This window comes from Lipotes vexillifer, unplaced genomic scaffold, assembly GCF_000442215.2.
Source record: "Lipotes vexillifer unplaced genomic scaffold, Lipotes_vexillifer_v1.1 scaffold571, whole genome shotgun sequence".
Classification (NCBI taxonomy): Eukaryota; Metazoa; Chordata; class Mammalia; order Artiodactyla; family Lipotidae; genus Lipotes; species Lipotes vexillifer.
In genome coordinates this window covers 875,721-898,849 of record NW_006790468.1, presented here as the reverse complement: position 1 = coordinate 898,849, position 23,129 = coordinate 875,721, and the positions used below count along the sequence as shown (strand labels likewise).

General features: G+C 41.1%; 2 protein-coding genes across 3 annotated transcripts in view; both read left to right on the top strand.

The window, feature by feature from the left end:
- The window catches only part of MATN3 (matrilin 3), a 19,923-nt gene extending 1,709 nt beyond the window's left edge, over positions 1-18,214 (top strand). Inside the window, exons 2-8 of the mRNA XM_007463757.1 lie at positions 2,677-3,243; positions 6,058-6,183; positions 6,928-7,053; positions 8,653-8,778; positions 11,582-11,707; positions 16,357-16,467; positions 18,159-18,214. Coding sequence (XP_007463819.1) covers positions 2,677-3,243; positions 6,058-6,183; positions 6,928-7,053; positions 8,653-8,778; positions 11,582-11,707; positions 16,357-16,467; positions 18,159-18,214 — 1,238 coding nt within the window. The remainder of the gene's footprint in view (positions 1-2,676; positions 3,244-6,057; positions 6,184-6,927; positions 7,054-8,652; positions 8,779-11,581; positions 11,708-16,356; positions 16,468-18,158) is intronic.
- A 3,029-nt stretch (positions 18,215-21,243) lies between these two features.
- WDR35 (WD repeat domain 35) overlaps positions 21,244-23,129 on the top strand; it is a 68,255-nt gene continuing 66,369 nt past the window's right edge. Inside the window, exons 1-2 of one of the 2 annotated variants that reach the window (XM_007463745.1) lie at positions 21,244-21,376; positions 22,291-22,408. In XM_007463745.1, the coding sequence (XP_007463807.1) occupies positions 21,353-21,376; positions 22,291-22,408 (142 nt within the window). In that variant the 5' untranslated portion in view covers positions 21,244-21,352. The remainder of the gene's footprint in view (positions 21,377-22,290; positions 22,409-23,129) is intronic. The other variant, XM_007463744.1, reaches the window with a different exon arrangement.

Here is a 23,129-nt window from a genome sequence, read left to right as displayed (position 1 = left end):
TTCCTGCTGTAATAAATTACCATGAACTTAGTGGCTTAAAACAACACACATTTATTATCTAAGAGTTCTGTGGCTCAGAAGTCTGATACTAGTCTCACTGGACTAAAATTAAGGTGTCAGCAGGGACATGTTCCTTTTGGAAAGATCTTAGAGGACAATCCATTTCTTTGCCTTTTTCAGCTTGTAGAGGCCGCCCCCATTCCTTGGCTTGTGGCCTTTTCCCTCCATTTTCAAAGCCGCCAAAGGCAGGGTGAGTCCTCACATGTCATCTCTCAGATCTCCTCTTCTGCCTCTCTCTTCCACTCTGGGGGCTGTTGTAATTACATTGGACCCACCAGAATAATCCAGGACAACATCCTCAATCTCAAGTCTTTAACTTAATCACACATGCAAAGTCTCCTTTACCATGTAAATTAACATAATTACAGGTTCTGGGGATTAGGACATGGACATCTTTGGGGGGCATTATCCTGCCCACCACACCCCTGTGACCTCCCATAGATGATTCCATGTGAAAAATCAAGTGAAGAAGCAAGGAATCCTGCATGTTTACTTACAAGAACACAGCCTCGATATTAGTAAGGACACCACTTGGGTGTTAGTGACAGCATTGTCAGATACGGGTTTGTATCACATGTAGTTTTCCCTTTACTCAAATTACGCAAAAACATCCAGATCCAACTCCTGGAAGGATTTTCTTCTTCTTTGCTTTCGATGCATGGTAATTAGGGATGAAATGAAATTCTGGAGGGTTTGTTTTTTTTTTTAAAGAATTAATTCCTTTTGACCTAGCTAAATACATGACGCACAGCATATTTCAGGCTTGTGGCTCAAAGTCACCAAGCAGGATGTTTACTAGGTACATGAGGTAATGTTAATTTTGGCAGTAGAAAATGTTCCTTCAGAGAGAGGCAACCATGAAATGAAAAGTCCCTTTGGGCTGGGAGTCAGGAAACCTGGAGTGCAATCTACTGCTATTTTCTACCACTTTCTAGCTCTTACAGCTTCCTGAGACTCAGTTTTCACACCTGTAAAATGGGTATAAAAACAACCTCTGCACCTCTAACTTCACAGGGTTGTTGTGTTGGAATCCTGTGATCCCTAAAGTGTTATTGAAAGTAGGATATTATTTATTGTTTTAGTTAATACCTCTAGGACCAAGAGGATACTTTTCAGTTTTTAAAAGAAAACTATACAGAGGCATAATTCCTGTTCCAGACTGGGCTTTTTCTGTCACCAACTGCTTAGCCTAGGAATTTATTTTGAATGGATAAATACCTACACCTTTTCCCTCTACACACTGAGTAAATTGCCTTCTTAGAGTTGCATCAATTTCCAGCCCCCTATTAGGAAAGAAAAGAACACTGAATGACACTACATGCCCAAGGATCTCATTTCCATTCAGGGCTTGGTGTGTGTGTGTGTGTGTGTGTGTATGTGTGTGTGTGTGTGTGTGTGTGTGTGTTGAAAGAAGAGGAGTGGCTTCTTTCTCAGCTAGTCCTGACTTTTGGATTTGATTTGGGTGGCTAGGAGAGGGAGGAGTATAGAACGAGATTAGAGGAAAAAAGGATAAGAAGGATGTGCTGAAAACAAAAATGTATTGTGTTGCTGCAATGTGCCAGGTACTTTTGTGTGGGAACGATGCAAGTTTCTTGAGGGCAGGGAATCTGGCTTATTTGCTTTTGTAGCCCCATGGCTTAATACATGGTAGGCTCTCAAAAAATATATATTTGGTGAATGAAAAAATGAAAGAGAGGTGACTAAGACACTTTGGTGGGGGCAGTAGGACAGATACTAAGTCAAAATCTCTGCTTCTTGAAACAAGACATGCTGACAAAGATGGAAGTCAACATGGACCAGATTAAGTTGTTATCCTTCTTTCCACTTTCAAACTGTAACTCAGGGCTAGTTGGACCTCAAAGTTCACTAAACATGAGTGAATGACCAGAGGGAGGGAGAATTTAGGGCTACTCTGGAGCAGTTTTCACCACCTTGGAAGTGGAGTAAAAGAAGGAGGCCAGCACGAGAGCACCAGTGTGCCTTACCTCACACTCTGCCATTGCCCGAGGGGCTCTGAGGTGGGCAGGCAGGGGAGAGTGCAGTGAGGGTGCCCTGAGTTCACCTTTCACACGATTCAGGGTCACTGTCCCATTGCCTCTGATGGCCAAGAAGCCCAAGAGAGGTCTGGAATCCATTCATTCCTGGAAGTCTAGAGGAACCTTTGAACAAAACTTTAAGCAGAAAGATACGGTTCCCAGTGAAATTTCAGGACTCAGCCAGCCTGTAGGGGAGATATTTGGGGAAATGTCACACCTCTATGTGAATTCTCACTAGGGAATCCTGAAGGCCTCAGTGCTTTCAACATCCAAAGGGAGGGTGGTCTTGGGGAAGACAGCAAACAGTGGGGTATTTGGGATCAAGGGATGCTGGCCAGAGCTCTCTTGGTGGGAGAACTGACCCCATTTCTTTCTTGTTTTTTTTTGTTTGTTTGTTTTGGCCTGGCAGCATGGGCATGTGGGATCTTAGCTCCCGGACCAGGGATCAACCCTCGCCCCCTGCAGTGGAAGTGTGGAGTCCTAACCACTGGACTGTCAAGGAAGTCCCAGAAGTACCCCATTTCTGACTGTGGTCTGCTCATCGCTTAGTCATGTCTGTTTCTCACACCCTTCTTTGCAGGTGTTTGCAAGAGCATGCCCTTGGACTTGGTGTTTATCATTGATAGTTCTCGTAGTGTACGGCCTCTGGAGTTCACCAAAGTAAAAACCTTTGTCTCGCGGGTAATTGACACTCTGGATATCGGGCCGGCAGACACGCGGGTGGCAGTGGTGAACTATGCCAGCACCGTGAAGATCGAGTTCCATCTCCAGACCCACTCGGATAAGCAGTCCCTGAAACAGGCCGTGGCGCGGATCACACCCTTGTCCACAGGGACCATGTCGGGCCTGGCCATCCAGACAGCGATGGACGAAGCTTTCACAGTGGAGGCAGGAGCTCGGGGACCCGCTTCCAACATCCCTAAGGTGGCCATCATTGTGACAGATGGGCGGCCCCAGGATCAGGTGAATGAAGTGGCGGCTCGGGCCCAGGCATCCGGTATTGAGCTGTACGCCGTGGGCGTGGACCGGGCAGACATGGAGTCCCTCAGGATGATGGCCAGTGAGCCCCTGGACGAGCACGTTTTCTATGTGGAGACCTATGGGGTCATTGAGAAACTTTCCTCTAGATTCCAGGAAACCTTTTGTGGTAAGTCTTTGCTTCCAACTAGAAAAGATGTTATATAGTCAGACATTGTGTATCTAAAAAAAAAAGAGATTTATTCTTTTTTGGTGGAAATTTATGGAAAACTTAAATATAAGCAATTCTTTTTCATATGTGTGTATTTCTTTTTTCTTCTTCTTCTTTTTTTTTTTTTTTTTTTTTTTTCTTTTTTTTTTTTTTTTTTGCGGTACGCGGGCCTCTCACTGCTGCGGCCTCTCCCGTCGCGGAGCACAGGCCTCGGACGCGCAGGCTCAGCGGCCATGGCCCACGGGCCCAGCCGCTCCGCGGCATAAGGGATCCTCCCGGACCAGGGCACAAACCCGTGTCCCCTGCATGGGCAGGCGGACTCCCAACCACTGCGCCACCAGGGAAGCCCTCTTTTTTTTTTTTTTTTTTAGCAACTTATGCATACTTTGTTGGTTTAGAAATATAGAGCTGCTTTGTATATAACTTGGTTTGCTCATAAAAATCTTCGTGTTTGCATTAGAAATGTGAAATTCTGGAAATATCCAGGGTACATGATCCTGCTATTCCCTGATGGGGTCAGAAAAAAATACAAATAAAAAAATCTCCAGACACCTCTCTTCTCCCCTCTGCCCACCACATTTTTTCCAGATATTTTCTTTAGCTTTTCCATCTCTAGATTTAACAGAACTCTGCTTGTTTTGGGGGCAGAAGACGGGGACTGTGTCGGTCTGTGGAAAGATCAGCTGGCTTATATTCCAGTGTAACTGTCAGTCAGTGTGTACACTGAGTGAATACTCCAGTTTTCAGATTCAGCTCGGTGTCTGATTATTCCTTGTGGAGGGAGAGGCTTAGGGACCAGGAAGGTTATGATTTCAGCTCACTGGTGAGATAGCAAGAAGCAGGGTATTTTTTATTTTAATTTTTAAATTATTCTGTTACTGTTCTTCTCCTTTCTTCCTTTAGGATGGAGCTTAAATCCAAACATGCTGATTTAATTAGAATTTTTAGCATGAATCAGCCAAAGCCACGAATATGAATCCATTCAAGGTTCGGGTTTATCTGTAGTCACTGACCAGAATTACGAATTTGTGGGACTCAAACTTTTTAATTTTTACTTTTAAATTTATTTTTGTTTTTCTTTTAAAAATTTCTGTCTTCCTTTGTTTCTTTCTTTTTATAGCCATGCTTTATTTTTTATCATTTGGAGATAATCTTTCAAAGCCCTCTGTGGAATTATCTAAGCAGGTGTGGACAAATTTCTAGTTCAGGTGAATTTTAAAATGTAGATACCTTTTGCTATATAATCTATTTCACATTTGTTTTTTCAACATGTGTTTATTGATCACTGATGATACAAAGATAAGGTAGTCCCTCCCTACCATCAAGCAACAGTCTGTGGCTGGGGATGAGACAAACAAGTGAACCAATAATTACAATTGTAAATTTCAAGGAGACTTTATGTATAAATGAATGTGAAACTCAGCAATCAACAATTTGTCAGGAAATGAGAGATGAAATCTCGGTCTGGAGCAAAGTCTGGCCTCGTCTCAACCAGACCTGGCCAGGGACCCTTTATCTTTCCTGCCCTAGGACACTGGGTCTTCACAAGCTGTCCTTGGCTTTGGTGGCATTGACTCAGCATTCATTGGTTTCCCAAAAGAAAATAGCTTTCTTTCTCCCAGAAAACCCCCCTGTGTTTGTAGGTGAGAACTTTTCCATAAAGATGCTGGTCTATGGCAAGGCCGGGTCTCAAAGATAGCACCTGGGGTTGGGCTTGAAGGACATAAAGTAACAAGTGGTGAGTGGCCATCTTTTCATTCTGGTACGAAAGATCTGCTTGTTCTGGGGGGAAAATATCCTCTCTATGGAAAAAAGACTGAGGGGCAGCTCTTGTAGTCAACGAGCTGGAAAGATTATTCCATGAGAAGGCCCTTCTTGGGAAAACATTAACCTGTCCTGTTGCCAGAATAGTGGAGGCTGGGTGACCCGCCACAGGGGTGCCAGGCTCCTGCAACAGGCCTCCTTGGTTTCTCAGAAATGACTAAATTCATTGATTCTTTTATCAAAACATGTCACTGGGGGAAAAAAATCCGAGGTTAAAAATGGCTCCAGGAGCAAAAAGATGAGGATTTAGTTTAGCTAATGTAATCTAATTTGTTGTTTTCTTCCTTTTCTTTTTACTGGTTTGTATATAGCATGTAAGTTTATTCTCCTGGCAGATATGAGAGTCGCATGCGTCTACATTTGGGCTTAGGAACCCATGCCACATATTCGGAAGGCAGTTACCTATGTTGCCCTCCACCATTTGCAATTGCAAACATGTATTGCTGCCCAAGAGTGAGTGGGTTCCAGGCCTAGAGGAAAGCCTGGGTGTAAATTCTGTTTAGACACAAACTACAGAACCCTTGGAAACTGGGTTCTGATGGCAGTGGGACCATTAGCTCATAGAACTTCAGAAAGTACATTACTGTTCCCTTCTTTCTGTTGGGAAGCAAAAGTCTTTTTTTCTGGCTAGATGGGTACATTGAATAAAATATCGAATTGCCTGATTCATGTAAAGTGTTTGGCTTCAGCTCCAAATTCAAAATTCCCTTTCTTTTTTGAGAAAGTCAACCACAAGATCTATGATTTTAAAGTAGTTACTAATTTAAACATTACTGAGAGTGGTATTTATAATATGCCAGGGGCAGGAAACAAGTAGCCAATTTTTAGAGTGAACTAAAGATAGAATCAGAGAGGAACCTGGAGAGTGATGTTGTTTTGACACAGGAGGAAGTGGCTGAAATGCTTCTTACCAGTCGTCGCTGACTGTTGTAAATTTCGTTTGCACAGCTCTGGACCCATGCGCACTGGGCACACACCAGTGCCAGCATGTGTGTGTCAGTGACGGGGAAGGCAAGCACCACTGTGAGTGCAGCCAAGGATATTCCTTGAATGCCGATAAGAAGACATGTTCAGGTGAGGCTGCTTAAGGGGTGGTGGCTGATGGAAACTTACCTGGGGACTCACCCCAGGTTTTGGACTGCCTTATGCTTTTCTCCTAAATGCCCTGTGGTGGATTTACTGTTATCAATGACTTTTCTTGAAGAGGAACATGAGGAGAAAAGTGAGGTAATACCTAAAACAGCCTATTACAGTACTTATTACTAGGTTTAGAGAGAAGTGTTAGTAGGGGAGAGGGCTAGTGAGGAAGGGGACCAAAACTCTTTGTCCTTTCGAGGTTTTGGATTTTTTTTTCCTGGGTTTTATTTCATTAAATACAAGCTCCTCTTACCTGTCTGTGACCGTAGAATATTCATGGAATCTAGAAGTGGAAGAGAATCTAGGGAGGTTCTCACTCATCTGCTCTATGAATACTCACGTACAATCAATGAAGAGTGGGAATTAGGTCCAATTTGTTAAACCCTAGAAAAAAGTTTTTGAGAGGAAGAAAACTTAGAGATCATTTAATTCAACCTGCTCATTTTATAGAAAATGAAATTGAGACCTGCACAAGAAGGGAGACTTACCTACCCATGTCATGGGGTCTGTTAGTGAAAGAGTCAAGACCAGGAAGTCCAGCAGGCTTCCTCTCGTGCCAAGCTGTCCCATTTCATTAGCACTGTGTGTGTGTGTGTGTGTGTGTGTGTGTGGTGTGGCCCGTAGTTATTTATTTACCATGTTTTCCATGTGTTGACATTTGTCCTGATCATCTTTTGATAGTTATTAATAAGTGTGCTCTTAACACTCACGGCTGTGAACACATCTGTGTGAACGACAGAACTGGCTCTTATCATTGTGAGTGCTATGAAGGTTATACCTTAAATGAAGACAGGAAAACATGTTCGGGTAAGTGGGGGCAGAGGCTTTACTGTTGCCTCCCTGTTTACCTATCTCCCTAGTCAGTGTTTGGCGGGGGTCACATCGACGGGGAGCTTGGTCTCTTTTCCTCTCTTGCCATCTTGGGCTTTTCCCCTTTCTTATTAGAAAAGTTATAAATGGTAGCATGTGTGTCTCATGACGCACATGTGTGAGTGTGTTATTTCCTTCTCTGTACCCAGCCCTAAGAGTCCTTTCCAGAATCTAAAGACAATTAAGTATGTGAAAATCAAACAACAGCCCACAAGGTACTTACTACTTACAGAAAGAAAAGCAGTCATTCCATAGTGGAGAAACCTGACAGACACCACTTCAACCAAGACATCAGAGTTAACATCAGCATCAATAACACACAGTGACGTCATGCATCTCCTGACATGATGTTCTAAGGGCACAATAGCACTTCTGTGGTATTCTTGCTAAAAATTCAGAATCATGAGGAAACCTCAGACAAACTGAAATTGACAGACATTCTACAAACTAATTTTTCAGTAATTTTCAAAAGCGTCACAGTCATGAAAGGCAAAGACAGACTAAAGAAATGCCCCAGATTGGCAGAAACTAAGGAGATGTGACAACTTAATGCAATGTGTGATCCTGGATTGGATCCTGGACCAGAAAAAGGACATTAGTGGTGGAACCATTGGCAAAATTTGAATAAGGTCTGTAGGTTAGTTAATGGCATTGTATCTGTATTAGTTTCCTGGTTTGGGTAATTACAATGTGCTTATATAGGATGTTAACATTTGGGGAAATGGGGTGAACTACTGGATTTTTTTCACTATTTTGGAAACTTTTTCATGAGCCTGAAGTGATTGCAAAACAAAAAGCTCAAAGGTAAAAAAAAAAGTTAAAAAATATCATGTCAGTGCAGAGAAAAATACATTGAGTAGCAATTTGGGTCTTGAGCTCTGATGCTGTTCTGAGTCATTTGGTCTCCTTTGGACTCAGTTTCCTCATTTATTACAGGAGAGGGTCGAGCTACAGTTTCTTCAAAGTCTAATTCTATGTCTTTCTGATTCTAGTATAATTCGTCCCGCAGCTGTTAGAATCCCTCTGATTCAGCATAAATACAACGAATCTAAAAGGAACGCTTTAGAAAGTATTCATGAGATACTTCGATTATAAAAGCTCAGTATAGGCCTCCCCTGGTGGCGCAGTGGTTGAGAGTCCGCCTGCCGATGCAGGGGACGCGGGTTCGTGCTGTGGAACGGCTGGGCCCGTGAGCCATGGCCGCCGAGCCTGCGCGTCCGGAGCCTGTGCTCCGCAACGAGAGAGGCCACAACAGTGAGAGGCCCACGTACAGGAAAAAAAAAAAAAAAAAAAAAAGCTCAGTATAGATGATTCTGAAAAGGAGTGGGGAAAAATAGAAGCATAAGCATTGTGTGTGTAGGAGTTTGTTTTACTCAGCTAATTCCTAGTGAGAGCAGATATTACTGATGGCTTTGAGTGGTTTCTAATAAGTTTTCCTCTCTGCATTGCTAGCTGCAAATAAGAAGATTTCTATATATGGCTGATAAAAGACTTTAACACGTTTAATATCTTTTCTTCTGGACTTTTGTTGGGCAGCTCAAGATCAGTGTGCTTTGGGCACACACGACTGTCAGCACATTTGTGTGAATGACAGAGCTGGGTCTCATCACTGTGAATGCTATGAGGGCTACACTCTGAATGAAGATAAAAAAACGTGTTCAGGTAAGGTCCACTCAGTAAATTCTTTCATCCGGGGCTCTTTCTATACTGCAGTGAAACCAACTTGCATTTCACCAAGAGAGAGATTCTTAAAGGTAATGTAAGGAATTGGGCTTCAGACATTCTACCATGCTTTTCAGACCAAGGTAAACATTGCTCAGGAGGCAGTGAGCTCACTAGGTTTTGCAAACATAGCTCACTTCAGAAAATTACTGGGTAATGGGTAGGGAGTGGGGGATATAAGAAAAGCTAATTGAATGTACGGTCCTAATCCAGGAAAATTTTATAGCTCTGTAAAGCAAATAGGAAACTTTAGAGGAAGTCAGCTGGACAGTAAGTATTTGGTGTGATAGGCTGAACTGATCTTTTTCCAATTAAAACTTGGCCTGGAACTTTTCTGTAGCGTTAATCTTAAAGCCAGATCATTTTAGTAAAGGAGGCTTTGTAAATGACTGAATTAGACCCACACAGATCTTCCAGTAAGTTTGAAGCAAGTCCTTCCCTGACAGTTTCTAGATGATCAGTCTTGGGTGAATGTGAGACTTATAACTTGGCAAGGAAGCCCGTGCCAGAACTGCTAATCCTCATCAATTTGATTTAAACTCACCGGCAGAACAGAGTGGCATTTGTAATATAAAACCACTCCTAAGAGAAATTCCTAGCTCTCAAGGTGGTGTTTAGTTTTGGCATATTCAATATTTTTTTAGATTTTATGTATGCTTTTCTCTTCCTTGAGATGTAATGTGTGACCTTTTCAAGAGAGATTAAAGGAAGTGGCATATCACTAATTCCCTTTTTTTTTTTTTTTAAATGAGATCAATAAAAGAGTTCTGAGCACCTATTTTGTTCCCAGGACTCTGCTAAGCACTGTGGGGATGTAAGGAAGCATCAGCTTCTGCCTCTGAGCTACGTACAGGCTGGGTGCAAGGAGAAACAGCACCTTAAGAAAGCAGGGACTCTTAGCCAGGGAGAGGGACCGACAGTGACTAAGGGCGGGAGGGGCTGGGAGGCAGGAGGTCTGGGATGGACACAGAGGGCTGGGACTGGAGGTGGGCCTCGGCAGGAGGGCGGATAAGGCTTAGATGGAGGAGTGGAGAGGGCAAGGGCAAGGGGAGTGGCTTGCACTGGTTTGTTCAGGGGGTGGGACTAAGTCAGTTGGATGGAAAGGACTCAAGGCTGCCCTTCTCAAACCGTTACAAGTATCCCTCTTGGTACTTTAAGCAGGATCTTTAATTTGAAGACCTGGGAAAAGGAAACAAAAACACATTTACATGTAAACTAACAGATATTATGGCATAAAATGGACCATTTTATTAAAGAAAGAAATCAAAGGAGATTTTCAGTTAAGGCAGACTACTCCAGGCAACACTTCCAGATAATGGTTTGCCAACATTCTTCAGTGCCTACTGGGTACCATGCACAGTTCTAGGCATTTTAGGCACAGTCACACATTTACTGCTCACAGCAACTTCACTCACAGCAACTTTACAAGGAAACTGAGGCACAGACAAAGTAACTTGCCTATGGTCACTTGCCTAGTGAGTAGCAGAGCCAGGATTTGAACCCAGGCACTTGCTCTGGTGGTTACATATGCTCTCAAACACTAAGCTACATGTCTCATGGTGCAAAGCACAGGACAGCAAAAGGAGATAGAAGAAAAAGATGAGATGGTGAGAAGCTGGTATTTATATATTTTACAGCAATAATGGATGCCATTCTAAAACTGGAGTACACGACATGGGTCAGATCCCCTCTAATGGCCTGCCTTCCCCTTGCTGGGCAGTGGCAAGGTCTGTAAATTAAATGTGGAGCCCCAGATCACGGGCCAGGGGCTGGAGGCACATCCACTTGTTATCGCTAGAGTCGCTGCTAAGCTGGGCTGAGGGGAAAACAAAATGTTCTGCTAGTAGACATTTTGCTGGAAACATCTGAATTGTAGTAGTGAAGGGGAAAATCAGTGCGAAAGTTGGAAAGACACTATGGATAGATTACCTAGGGCCTTATGCTTCATGAACAGCTGTTTTATAGGCAATAGTGAGCCATGGAAGGTTTGTGAGCATAAAATGACTCTTAAGCGGAGAGTTAGAGGAGAACAAATGAAGTAGTTTGGCTTCTGCAATGGCCGAGGAAGAACCTATGTATCCCAGGAAGCCCTTGTTCCTTGTATTTACTTGTGACAGACACAAATGCTTCCCTATCCAGTCATACACACCATCACCATCATCATCATCATCATCATCGTTATTATTTTTCCTCTATCTCTGTGTGTGTGTGTGTGTGTCTGTGTGTGTGTGTGTGTGTGTGTGTGTGTGTGTGTGTGTGTGTGTGCAGGCCAGTGTTTTCTGTCCCACTTTAAGCATCAAGGTCAGGCCCTTGGTCAACATAGTTTTTGTGTAGCATCAAATGTAACTCCATGTACAGGTAGGTCCCTAATAATTTATTTTTGGTGATGGTGAAGATGATCTGTGTATAGCTGGAGAGGTTGGAGGCATTCATGGTCATCAGGAAAGGCTGGAGATAAGTTCTGGAATAGAATCAAGGCTCAGTGCAGCCCCAGGACTGCAGATAGCAAAAAAAGAGAAGGCACCGAGATAGCTGCAAGAGATAACAAGGAAAGGGGTGTGGGATAGGGAACGGGAAAAGAGGCTCTCTCCTTCTGAAACATGGGAGACGCGTTGCTGACGACTGTAGGATTCATTTGCTGCACTTGTTGGCACCGAACCAAAGCTTCTTTCTCCCGGAAGTCTGTGTTTAGTTTCCAGTTGTAATTTGTGAATATTCTCTTTCCTGACCCATTCCTGGTCAGTTCGTAACCAGTGTGCACTGGGCTCTCATGGGTGCCAGCACATCTGTGTGAATGACGGGGCCGCGTCTTACCACTGCGATTGTTATACTGGCTACACCTTGAATGAAGACAAGAAGACATGTTCAGGTAAAGACTGTCCCTTTAAGCCTAATTCATGTGCTAGGAGAGTCTTAGGAGTGAGCTTTCCTGCCTCCAAGTCTGAAGCACGCTTCTGAGTCTTCCTCCTTGGTCAGAATTCTCCAGTGGTTCCCAAATGTCTTCAGAATGAAATAATTCTACCTTTCCACCAGGCATCCTTCCCTCCATGGTCTGATTCCATTTTTTTTTTTCCTAATTAAAGTCTCTCCCTAAATCCAGGTTTTTCTTTAATTACAGTAAAATATACATGACATAAAATTTAGCATGTTAACCATTTTAAGTGTAGTCCAGTGATGTTAAGTACATTCACATTGCTGTGCAACTATCCCACTGTCCATCTCCAGAACTTTTTTTATCATCCCAAACTAAAGCTCTGTACCCATTAAGCAAAAACTCCCCATTCCACTCTCCCTACCCCTGGTAACCACTCTTTTTCATCTTGTCACTGCATTTGGCCCCAGATTCACTCCTTCTCTCCAAGACCTGTGATCCAGCCACATGGACTGTTTGATATTCCTGGAGCATGCCCTGTACTCACCTGTCTCCATCCTTTACTGTACTCTGCTTCCCTTGCCTCTTCTGCTTGTCAAAATCCAAGAACCACATCCTTGCCAACGTTTGGTTTTGTTGGATTAAACTTTTGTCAGTCTGGTAGATGTAAAGAAGCATCTCCCTGTAGTCTTTCTTTTCCCCGTTTCCTGGTTACTAAAGAGGCTAAGCTTCTCTTCTTATATTTATTTGTCACTTCAGTCTCTTATCTGGAAAATAAGATCTTATCTATTTATGCCTTTATTTTTCTATTGGGTTATTTATATTTTTCTTACTTATCATAACAACTCTTCACATGTCTGGATATAAATTCGTTGTTGTTTTCATGTGTTGCAAATATCTTCTCTGAGATTGTATTTATATTTCCACTTCTTAAATGACGTCTCTGCAACAGCATTCGTTATGTTTTCATTCTTAAGTTGTGCGGTGGGTTTATCATGCATTCGTTTTTATGCATTAGGAGGCATTTGTCTTTATTATGCATCATAACCTACATCAGTGTCCTATAAATTACTTTTTGTGAATCAAATGTTACAAAATAATGTCTGTTTGTTTAATTTCCAGGACTAGTTCAGTTTTTACCCCCTCTACCAGAATTCCCCTTATTCTTCCATTGAACTGTGTCCTCTTTTTCAGCACTGGATGCCTTGTGTTGTGGTTACTTGTGTGTTCCTTCAATCATTCCTTCATCCAATCAATAAATATAGCGTCTGCTATGTTCTAGGCGCTAGGTATACAATCATGAACAAAACAGGTATGGTCTTTGGTAACAGTCTAGGGGGAAAAGACGAGTACATAACACATTTATAAATTAAGAGCAGTGATGGAAGAGAACAGAATGGGGGTTGGGGACCCTATTTCAGGTTGGGAGGGTCTCTCTGAGGAAGTGGCGTTTGAATGCTGAGGATCAGCGGCAGGTAGGTTGAGACTGGAGTGCTGGCGGAAGGAGGGAGAGCAACGCCAGGTCCTGAGTGGTGGCTTTAGTGGGGAGAGGAGGTGAAAGGCCACCCGTGTGACGGAAGCGTGACCAGCCAGGGATAAGTGTGGGGTAAGGCAGTTTGGAGAGTTAGGCAGGGTCAAATCATGCTGCTGCTCTGGGGCATGGGAAATTCTACGAGAAATGGGAAGTCGTGGAGGGTTTTTAGCAGTGGAGCAGCACGATGCTGTTTATATTTTTAAAAGTCACTCTAGCTGCCGTGTGAACAGCGGATTGCAGGGGATGAAGAGCAGAAGAAGACCAGTTCGGGGGCTATTGCAGTTGGGCTGGGATGGTGACAATGTGACAGCAGTAAACTGATTCCAGACATGTTTTGAAGGTAGGATGAACAGGGCTTGGTGATAAACTGGATGTGGGGATAGGATGGGGGCGGAGTAGGATGGCTTTCCTATTCCACTTGAGCAGCTGCAAGGATGGGCTATCTTTACTGAGGGGACTGAGAGTGAAGCAGAGCTGGGGAAGAAAATGCAAGTTTGGGACTTGTGGTTTTGTGCTCCTGTAGACCCCAAGCACCACGGGTAGCAGCTTTTGTCTGTACTCTTAGCGTCTACCGTACACGTGACAGCTACTCAGCAGATGCTTCTTCATTTGAAGTAAAGTGTGGATCAGTTTCTTGGGGACGCTGAGGGTTAATAAGGAGCAGCTTGCTTGTAGAATTTGAGTATTTCTGGGTGCTGTCTTCCTATCTTAAGTGTTTAATCTTCAGAAAAATCAGTCTTGGGCACTTTTTCTTCTCCTGGAAGGTGAGGGTTCCACAATGGTTTATAATGGCTTAGGCTCTGACCTCATTTCTTTAGCCATTCACTTATTTATTTGTTCAGCAAGTATTCATGGAACTTCTGTTCTATATCTAGTACTCTGTTAGGTCCCGAGGAAGTAACTGGAGACAGATTAATGTTTTGTGGTTTGCACTGTACAAGTCTTGCACTACTTTTGTTACATTTATTCCTAAATATTTTATTCTTTTTGCTGCCAGTGTGAATAGATCCATCTCTCAACTTTCAATTGTTCAACATCCCAGTTTTCCAGTTTTCTATGGGGTGTTTTAAAGAGAATATTACACTGAGCCCCTACCCTCACAGAGCTTATAGGCTATCAGGCAAGATATACTGGAAAAGTATCATAGGTACCAATTTTATACTCTGTACAGGGATGATGGGCATATACTTGATATTCAGTAGATACTTTTTGGCTTACTAATTAATTTACTGATTGAGATGGGGATTTGAGCTGGCTGTCCCTAAAAGTTTCAATAGGATTTAGACAGCTAGATAGATTAATCAAGTGAATTTATGGTCCTCCAGCCCTGTATCTTTATCTTTGTATTGGGTTGACCAAAAAGTTCGTTCCGGTTTTTCTGTAACATTTTACGGATAGAATGTGGGAGAAAATGCAAGAGCAAAGGACTCCTCTTTGTCTCCAAGCAGTACTGCTACTCAGTTGGAAGATTATTCATCAGTCTTCAGATCTGGAAGTTACTCTTATTTCTGTTAGGCAACTTTAGGGGCTATGATATTGAGTAGGAATAGCTGCCTCACTGAATTACAGAAAGCAATTGGAGTTAGAATTATCATTCTCCCATGTTCTTTGCTTAAATGTCAATACAAACCTGAATTTTTAGTTCCAAAGTATTTATGGGTAAGAACTAGAATTCTCAGTTCAAACCATTCAGTAGAATAATTGTATAGGAAATCAGGAATTATCTAGTTTTTTTTTGTTTTTTGTTTTTTTTTTTTGCGGTAAGGAATTATCTAGTTTTAAACCTTGAAATGTTCTGGCCGCACAAATAGAGGACTGTTTTCCTCATTTTCATTTTTGAAAATTGAAGTGTTGGGGCTTCCCTGGTGGCGCAGTGGTTGAGAGCCCGCCTGCCGATGCAGGGGACGCGGGTTCGTGCCCCAGTCCGGGAAGATCCCACGTGCCGCGGAGCGGCTGGGCCCGTGAGCCATGGCCGCTGAGCCTGCGCGTCCGGAGCCTGTGCTCCGCAACGGGAGAGGCCACAGCAGTGAGAGGCCCGCGTACCAAAAAAAAAAAAAAAAAAAATTGAAGTGTTGGTGTCAAGTATACAGCAAAGTGATTCAGTAATATATACATATATATATATATACTATATATATATATAACTTTTCAGATTCTCTTACATTATAGGTTATTACAAGATACTGAGTATAGTTCCCTGTACTATACAGTAGGTCCTTGTTGTTTAACTATTTTATATATAGTAGGGATATGTCTTAATCCCAAACACCTAATTTATCTTCCGCCTTCCCCCAATCCCCTTTGGTAACCATAAGTCTATTTCTGTTTTGTAAATAAGTTCATTTGTATCACTTTTTTAGATTCTACATGTAAGTGATATATGATATTTGTCTTTCTCTGTCTGACTTACTTTACTTAGTATGACAATCTCTAGGTCCATCCATGTTGCTGCAAATGGCATTATTTCATTCTTTTTATGGCTGAATAGTATTCCATTGTATATAGGTACCACATCTTCCTTATCCATTCATCTGTCGATGCACATTTAGGTTGTTTCTATGTCTTGGCTATTGTGAATAGTGCTGCTATGAACATTGGGGTGCATGTATCTTTTCAAATTAGGGTTTTCTCCAGATATCTGCCCAGAAGTGGGATTGCAGGATCATATGGTAGGTCTATTTTTGATTTTTAAAGGAACCTCACACTATGTTCTCCATAGTGAACATTTTCATTTCGTAATGAGTACACAGTATCACAAGGGATTGTCTTATCTCTGCATTCTTGGCTTCTCCCTGCATCAACTTAAATATTTACTTTATATCATGGAAAATTTCAGACAATTACAAAAGTATAGAGAACAATAGAATGAACTCTCATATAACCATCACCCAGCTTTGACGATTGTAAACTTTTCCTCAACATCTCTAACTCAGTTTCTTTGGTGACAAAGTCCACAGTACTTTCTCCTCTTTCCATGTGCTCTTATATTCTTTTATCTCCTAGAAAATGCATTCAGGTAAGAATTAAAAAAGGAAGTATTGAGTCACAGATTTCCTGATTTGCTATGATTTCTAATTAGCTATAACATTTTGTGTATTGTCATTGTCTTCAGCCATTGCAGAAGCACGAACACTCATCTCCACAGAAGATGCTTGTGCATGTGAGGCCACACTGGCATTCCAGGATAAGGTCAGCTCATATCTGCAGAGACTGAACACCAAGCATATCCTTTCTGGAAGGTTTTCTGCTTCTGCCTGAAGCCAGCCTAGGTACTACAATTGAGCTGACATTTTAGGACATTCCACAGGATAAGTGCCTTATTCATTAAGTTTTAAGATGAGCCATAGTAATACACAGCTTTAATTTTTTTACTTTAGAGTTCTTTTAAAATGTTTTAAGACTGTTACACCCATTCTTATTTACATGTAAGAGCTGTGTAATTATTTATTTCTCTAGTGCTTTTCCATAGCAGTATAAGCTCCTAATTGCGCTCTATTTGACAGTGCTATTATCCTGATTCCTCAGTATGACTTTCTTATTCAGAATCTGTACATGTACAAAACGAGTCAGCTGATTAATGGAGTGTGATAGTTCAGACGACACATAGCTGTGTGCTTTGTCTAGCCAAGTGGTCAGAAAGCAGATTTCAAAATGTAACATGGTACTACCTCCGAAACTTTCAAAATCAGTTTTTTAGCCAAAGGAGTAATTCAGGAAAAGTACTTTTTCTTAGCGTAGTTCAAGTTAACAACACCTTTCCTAGGGATCTTAGAGGCATGGTATTCAGACTGTGATAGGGATACCCTAGGGGTATGCAGAGACTTTCCAGGGGTATGTGGGGACACAGAACATTTTAAAGGAATCAATTTCCAAATCCTTCACTTCCTTAAATCGATCTGCCTACAATGCAACTTGGGGTCAGTTGGCATTCTCTTTTCCCATCTCTCACTTCAGTGTCACCATTCTCCTAAATTTATACAAGAAAGGCATACCTCTTACTTACCCTGAACTTAGGTGAATTTCTTGGAAAGGTAAAATCTCCAGAGAGACAAATAAAGGGCCAGTTCAACAGTTTTTTAAATTAAGCCTTCATAAACACATCTCCCCCAATTCATCCCATTAGGAGATACCTTTCTAATTAAAATTTACCTTTTATTTTTAATGATTTTATGTTAAAACTTGTGACTTATTCGTTGTTTGGATCAATTGTGTCCCCATAATAGTTGTAATGGTAGCTCAACTGAGACGATTAAAAAAATTTAGCACCTCACGGTCAAAGAAAATTAATTCAAAGGTAATTTCAATATAAATGTGTATGTGCTTGTTGTTTGTATAAAGTTTACATCAGAGAAGTATAATAGAGTGATAAAGAACAGATTTCCAAGATTCAAAGTAGAATAAAATTGTGGAGGAAGTAGAAAGGAAATACAAATTCAAGGAAATATTTTATTTTAGAAGAACAACAGTAGTAACAATTCAGTATGTTATTAATATTACATGGGATACATTTAAAAGACTGATTTAAATTTTGTTTTAAAGCATCGATATTTATAATATAGCAGAAGTTGCATATCTGCAACTAAAACTTATGATGAAAATTTTCATGTAATCTAAATATGCACAATATATCACTTATTTGTCAAAATTATTTTAGGGGACATATGAATGAAAAGTGTTTGAAGACCACTGCTTTATATCATGCTCGCTAAAGAACAGAATATCTGAGTTTTAGATAGATTAGATTTTTGGTGAGAAAACAATTTCACTCTTTTTGTTCAAAATAGAACTTATAAATATAAATATAAATATATATATATATATATATATATAATCTCGTATTGAAGTGTTTGAAAGTGTGGTTTGCATTTTCTAATGTCTAAAAATATATGGTGTTAGCCTTAACGACTTAGCCACTTGATGACATTTTGGAGAAGTTGGCAGCAAATGAATATGGACAAATACATCGTTAAATTCCTCAAATTTTTTACGTGGAAATATGAAGCATTTGGTGTATTTAATACTTTGGCATACTCCAGTGTTCCTGCTAGTAATCTGCCATTACCAATGCTTTAATGTTACTGGATGAGTAGTATGAGGATCTTCTGGAGAATCTGTATCATTTTTCTAAGGAAATAAATGTCCCTTATAAAGAGCAAATTTTAGTGTCTCTAAGCTATGACTGTGAAATGGTAGGAAACAGAATGAAAAGTTTCATAATTTCTTTCTTTCTTTACTAATTGAGCCATTTACGTTTTTAATGTTTATATTAGTAAGATAACCAGGATTAAAATGTGAACTTTTGATCTGTTTTCTTGATAGTATTTACAGTGTAAACCAGTCTTGTTACTTTAGAGTGTAAATTGTACAGGGTATTTACACATAAAAAGTTCATATAATTAAATTGAGATGAATACAATTTAGAACTATAGCTTTATCACTTTTTGTTTTTTTCTCATTTTTGCCAGAGTATTGTTGAAGCTGTGATCAGGAGATTGTAATACACATACCTAAATATAGTTAATACAGATTAAGTGAACTGTTCTATGTCATTTTTAATTCATTCTGATGTTAGAAAGAAACACACAACTAGTTGTGAATTAAGTGTTAAACGTTTTACCAAGGACAAAAAACCCTAAATTTACTTTACTGTTTTACTCTAGGATCCAGTCAATAAAATTATATATTTATAAATACTGGTATAATAGGTAACAAAACCTAATGTCTTTTAAAATGTTAATGATAAGCCTAACTCTTTTTTTCACTTACATATTTGATAATTTTTTTTTCAGCTTTTATGCTTGTAACTTTTAGAAAAAAATACTTCTTTAAATTGTATACTACTCATTCTTTTCTTGGTTTATGTTGTGTTTAGTAATAATAAAAATATCAATATCTTTATATATTATTGTCATGCTTTTTTTTTGGTAACTCTTATATCAACTTTGTCTATTAACATATTTTCTTAAACTGAATTACAGTTATTTTGAATGAAACAGTTTCTTGTCAAAGGACACAATATTGTGACTCTTCCTATAATTTAATCTCATGCTCTTAAAATTAAAAATTTAAGCTCAGGTTAAACAGAAAGGCTTTAAATCAAGAATGTTGTGGGAGAGGGAATAAAACAAAATTACATGAATTCAGATAAAATAATGATGAGGGCACATTAATATATGCACTTGAAAAGAAAATATAACCTACAGATGCAAACCCAGAAACAGTAAAAAAATCTAAAATATAAACTGTAAAGGGAAGACGTGAAAAATGAACACATCAAAGGCAGTAAATATTATATGAAACATTTATTGTTATTGCTCAACATTTTTGAAAGCACCTGACATAGAGCAAGTATTATTTTCCAAACTTATTTGAGCACAAATCGGTTATATTAATATATCACAAAGAAATGGTGTTATAGGAGGAATAAATGAGAGCTCATGTGCAAGAACTAGGGAAAGGTATTTAAAGAGAGACAAATTTTCAAGAGTGTGACCATCAATAGCTTGAACTAATCATGTCTTAAGCTTAACCAGTTGACTGGAATCCCCTGGCTTAGATAATTGATTTTTTTTCTTGAGTCCAGTATAGGGAGCCCATGATCCGGTGCCAACAAACATATCTTAGGGATGTAGCTGGTGCTGAAAAAGATACACATTCATCTGAAAACAAACATATTATCTGAATGGGATCGGGCTTAAGTTTGGGAAGGATTTCTCAGGGAGACCTGATGTGTGCGTTTGGCTAGGCGCAACTGGCCAAGGAAGCAGGAACATCATAGGATATATAAAATGGCCTTGGAAGCACACAGGAATAGTGGGACTAAAAAAAGCATATTGGCTTGCTTAAAGTGGGGGCACCAAAGCAAAAACATCTTAAGACCGAAGGAAGATCTGATTTTAGCTTGGGTTTAGATTTAACAGGAAAGGCTAGTACCATTGTCAATTTTCGAGTATGCTGGGTGAGGCAAGAGACTCGGGTCAAAGGATTTGAACGTTATTTGCCTGAGACGGGGAAAGACTCTAGGTGGGGAAATAAGCTACTGTTGCATAAAGTACACACTAGATTATACAAATCAACAGTCGTAGCCGCAAATATGGTAAAACGTAAAACCAGAGACAAAAAAACAGATGAGACTGAATAATTTCACAGGAGTTTCTGCGCTATGTCTAAAACTGTGGTGGTGTGTAACTCTCCAAGCATTCAGAAAGGACAAGGAGAATTGAAGAAAGAAATAAGGTAGAAAAAGAATACAGTGGACCACAGGCAAGAAAATACCAAACACCTCAAGTACTTAAAAATGGGAGGCTCTGCCCCAATGGCAATTATATGCTGTAACAGCCCACAGCTCACACATATTTTTTCTTTTTAAAAATTAAAAAGAAAAATTGAAGTGTAGGTAATTTACAATGTTGTGTTAGTTTCAAGTGTACACACTTATTCTTTTTATAAGGACCCTTGGGCTGCAGTAACAGCTTAAACAAGTTGTTAAAAAGTACTAAAACAAACAGAATTAACAAAATCTCCTACCCCCAAATTGCTCCAGGGGGCTCTCCCATCCCCAAAGGCACAAAGGAAGGTTTGCACGCTCTGAAAATGCACGTTTGTACCTTCATTTGGCCAACGGCGCCAGTCTACCAAATACAGTAAATAACTTTTCCCTTTCACAATACTGGGACTTCGGGGCTTACAGAACACCTCATCTTTACGACCTCATTTTAATGGGCGGCCTTACTGACTTGGTACTGACACCTCAGCCGAGTTCCGCCGCGACCGTCCGAGGTGTGGCCGGTGCTCGAAGCCCGCCCAGTCGGAGGGCAGCTGAGGCTACGAGCCAGGGCGCTGGGCAGAAAAGCCCAGAAGCAAAGCGACCAGATCCAACGCGCGACCGCGGGTCTACCAGCCCCGCGACGTCCGCGCAGGCGTACGACGCCCGGCGAGGCGAGGACGACGCCGGAAGTGTCCCTCGGCGCCCCGGATGCGACCCAGCGGCGGCGGTTGCCAGGGCGACCGGAGCTTCCAAGAGCCGCGGGTACTAGCGATTGGCGGCTTAGAAGAAGTTTCCTGTGCCGGGCTTTATCTGCTGGCGTCGTCCTCTCGGGGTTCCCAGAATGTTCTTTTACTTGAGCAAGAAAGTGAGTTTCCCGGGGTTCGCCCTCGCTCCTCCTCTGGTCTCTGGACCTGCGGGCGATTCCCGCATCCTGCCGGAAGGGCCATGAGTGGTGATCCCGGCTCCGACATCCCTCCGCCCACCTTCCTGCATGGTCCAGCCTCGAACCTCCGCCTGATGCTCTCCAAGACCCAAATAGTCCTTGGCGGAGACAGCAGCCCTCGCGCATGATTCCTTCCCATTCCTGCCCCTGGTTAGGTCCTTTTGGGGGGCCTGCAGGGCTGATCACTTCGTGCTTCCCTGTCATTCCTCCTTCACCTGTTGCTTATCCAGGTGATTTAAACTCTTCTGGATCATCACAGGCCTCTGGGCAGGAGAAAAGTAATAAAAAGGTAGCCAAAGTGTATGCAGAAAGGGAATATGAATTGATGATATAGATTTATACTTCCGTTATCCCTACCCCCTTTTATTTATTTATTTTTAAAAAATATTTATTTACTTATTTGGCTGCGCAGGGTCTCAGTTGCAGCACGCGGGATCTTCATTGATGCCTGCGGGATCTTTTGGTTGCGGCATGCGGGATATTTAGTGTGGCATGTGGTATCTAGTTCCTTGCCCAGGGATTGAACTCAGGCCCCCTGAATTGGGAGCGGAGAGTCTTAACCACTGGATCACCAGGGAAGTCCCCCTCCCCCCTTTTAAAAATCCCTCAGGTCACTCCCCATTGTGTTCCTCTGCAGTCACTGCCCTTCTCTTTGTGGGCAGTCCTTTCTTTCTTTCTCAAATGGGCCCAGGGCAGTTCAGGGGACTATGCTCATTTTCATAACGGCTCACATTTCTGCAAGGCTGGCCTTTTTTCTTCTTCAGGCTTCGTTTCCTGTAGACTCATTCCCAACCCCTTGGTGAAAAGCTGTGAGAGTGGGTGTGGTTGCTTTTCAGATTGCCATTCCCAATAATGTGAAGCTGAAATGTATATCTTGGAACAAGGACCAAGGATTCATAGCATGTGGTGGTGAAGATGGATTACTGAAGGTTTTGAAATTAGAGACACAGACAGGTAAATGAATGCAAGCCCAAATGTTTGAACTTGATGGAAAATCATTTGGTCAGAGAGATTTGCCCATGGTATTTGTCAGTATGCAATTGTAATTCTTTCAAAAGGAAAAAGAACAAAACCCCAAACATTCTGGGGTATTATTCTAGAGTATTTTTGTAACAAAGTTCAGAAAATATTGAATGTAAACATCAGATGGCTTTTGCTGAAATTATTGATGGCAAATGAAAATGAATGAAGAATGAAAACTAAGTCATTATGTTGTTTTATGCTATGTGTATTGGTTGTGCTATATAAGTAGGAGTCTAAAATAAATAAAATAAAATAAAAATGATGTGAATCAGCATTTCAGTAAGGTCACAAAAATCTCACATTTTGGTAGATTATTTACAGGCCTATGTTGTCCTTTCCACTTTTCAGATGTGTTAATAATTATGCACCTAGTTCCCAAGAACAGAAAATGGGATTAAAAAAAACATTTTTAGTAATAAGTCTCTTGTGTTTTACAGCTTGATTTCTCTTTTTCTAGTTCTCTGGAATCATAGCAAACAGTTTCACATTTCTTTATTATCTAGTATTGCTCTAGGTCAGAGAGCTAGACAATTCCCAATCTAAATTGGAGATTTAGATAAGGAGATTGGAGTTGGAACCTCAGCTCTGCCATAAGACTTCTGAATGTCTTTCAGCAAGTTGCTGAGTATATCTGGGTTTTAGTTCAGTCTTT